The 2,541-nt window shown below is 53.9% G+C and overlaps 1 protein-coding gene across 1 annotated transcript in view; it reads right to left on the reverse strand.

Moving 5' to 3' along the window:
* Positions 1 to 2,541, reverse strand: part of LOC102035898 (ras/Rap GTPase-activating protein SynGAP-like) — a gene marked incomplete at its 3' end in the record, with an annotated part of 31,754 nt that overhangs the window by 20,893 nt on the left and 8,320 nt on the right. Inside the window, exon 3 of the mRNA XM_031065627.1 lies at positions 737 to 827. Within this exon, the coding sequence (XP_030921487.1) occupies positions 737 to 827 (91 nt within the window). The remainder of the gene's footprint in view (positions 1 to 736; positions 828 to 2,541) is intronic.

Consider the following 2,541-nt stretch of genomic DNA (forward strand, 5'->3'; position numbering starts at 1 on the left):
CCATCAATGCCAGCTGACCATCAATGCCAGGTGACCATCCCCATTGCCACCAGGTGATCATCAACACCAGGTGACCATCAACACCAGCTGACCATCCCCATTGTCATGAGGTGATCGTTAACACCAGGTGGCCATCAATGCCAGGTGACCATCAAGGCACGCTGACCATCAAGGCCAAGTGACCATCCCCATTGCCACCAGGTAACCATCAACACCAGGTGACCATCAACACCAGCTGACCATCCCCACCTCCACCATGTGATCGTTAACACCAGGTGGCCATCAATGCCAGCTGACCATCAATGCGCACTGACCATCAAGGCCAAGCGACCATCCCCATTGCCACCAGGTGGTCATCAACACCAGCTGACCATCGCCACTGCCACCTGGTGATCATTAAATTAGCACCAGGTGGTCATCAACACCAGCTGACCATCAACACCAGGTGACCATCAGCACCCACTGACCGTCAACACCAGCTGACCATCCCCATACTCACCAGTTGATCATTAACACCAGCTGACCATCTACACCAGCTGACCATTGACACCTGCTGACCACACTCACTGCCATTGCTCAACCATCCTCACCCCTACCAGTTGACCATCAACACCAGCTGACCATCAACATCATGAACACCCTCAACACCAGCTGACCAGCAGCACCAGCTCACCATCAACACCAGCTGACCAGCAACACCACCTGACCATCAACACCAGCTGACCAGGCTCATTACCTTGGCTTGGGCATTCTTAGCCCAGTTGCCATCAACACCAACTGACCATTGACACCAGATGACCACCAACACCAGCTGGCAGTGACACCAGCTGGCCATTGACACCAGATGACTGTCAATATCATGACCACCCTCATCACAAGTTGGCATCAACACCAGCTGACCACTGACACCAGATGACCATCAACATCATGACTACTCCTATCACCAGCTGACCATAAATATCAGTTGATCATCAGCATCCCCTCCAACTGACCATCGAGATGACCATCAACACCCCTGACCAGGCTCGTCACCGTCCCTAGCCCAGCTGACATCAACACCAATGGACCATCCCCATTCCCACCAGATGACCACCAACACCATTTGACCATTCTCATCCCCACCAGTTGACCATCAAGCACAGGTGACCATCAATACCTGGGCTCATCACCACTGCTTGACCATCCTTATCCCCGCTGACATCCACACCAGGCAACAGGTGACTATCTTCAGCCCCACCAGCTGACCATCAACACCAGCTGACCATCAACAACACCTGACCATAAACACCATAACCACCGCCATCACCAGTTGACCATCAACATCAGCTGACCACCAAACACCGGCTGGCCATCAACACCAGCTGACCGCCTCCATCACTACTTGATCATCAATATCAGCTGTCCAGTTCCATCACCAGTTGACCATCGACACCATGACCATCCCCATCAACATCTGACCATTTCCACCAGCTGACCATCAAACACCATCTGACCATCCCCACCAGCTGACCAACCCCATCAGCTGACCATCCCCACCAGCTGACCATCAAACACCATCTGACCATCCCCACCAGCTGACCATCAAACATCAGCTGACCATCCCCACCAGTTGACCATCCCCACCAGCTGACCATTCCCATGACCAGCTAATCATTGACACCAGCTGACCATTTCCATTCCTACCGCTTCACCATCCCGATGACCAGTTCATCCCCCCATGACCAGCTCACCAGCACCAGCTGACCATCCCCATTCCACCAGTTGCCCACCCCCAGGACCAGTTGACCCTCTCCATAACCAGTTGACCATCGAACGCCAGTTGACCATCAAACCCCACTGACCACCCCCATCCCCATGACCAGTTGAACACCCCCCTGACCAGTTGCCCACTTCCATGACCAGTTGCCCACCCCCATGGCCCATTGACTCTCCCCATAACCAGTTGACCATCAAACACCAGTTGATCATTGAACACCAGTTAATGACCCCCATCCTCACCAGTTGCCCTCTCCCATGACCAGCTGACCACACCCATGGTCCATTGATTCTCCCCATAACCAGCTGACCATTGAACACCAGTTGACCATCAAACCCCACTGACCACCCCCATCTCCATGACCAGTTGCCCACCCCCATGATCCATTGACCATCCTCATGACCAGTTGCCCATCCCCATGGCCCGTTGACTTTCCCAATAACCACCTGACCATCAAACACCAGTTAATGACGCCCTTCACCACCAGTTGCCCACTTCCATGACCAGTTGACTACCCCCATGGCCCATTGACCCTCCTCATAACCAGCTGACCATTGAACACCAACTGACCACCAAACCCCACTGACCACCCCCATCCCCACCAGCTGCCCATCTCCATGACCAGTTGACCATTGAACACCAACTGACCATTGAACACCAGTTGACCATCAAACACCATGGCCCACCCCCATCCCCACCAGTTGCCCACCCCCATGACTAGCTGCCCATCCCTATGACCTGCTGGGTCTCCCCATAACCAACTGACCATCAAACACCACTGACCA

Source organism: Geospiza fortis, unplaced genomic scaffold, assembly GCF_000277835.1.
Source record: "Geospiza fortis unplaced genomic scaffold, GeoFor_1.0 scaffold2108, whole genome shotgun sequence".
Classification (NCBI taxonomy): domain Eukaryota; kingdom Metazoa; phylum Chordata; class Aves; order Passeriformes; family Thraupidae; genus Geospiza; species Geospiza fortis.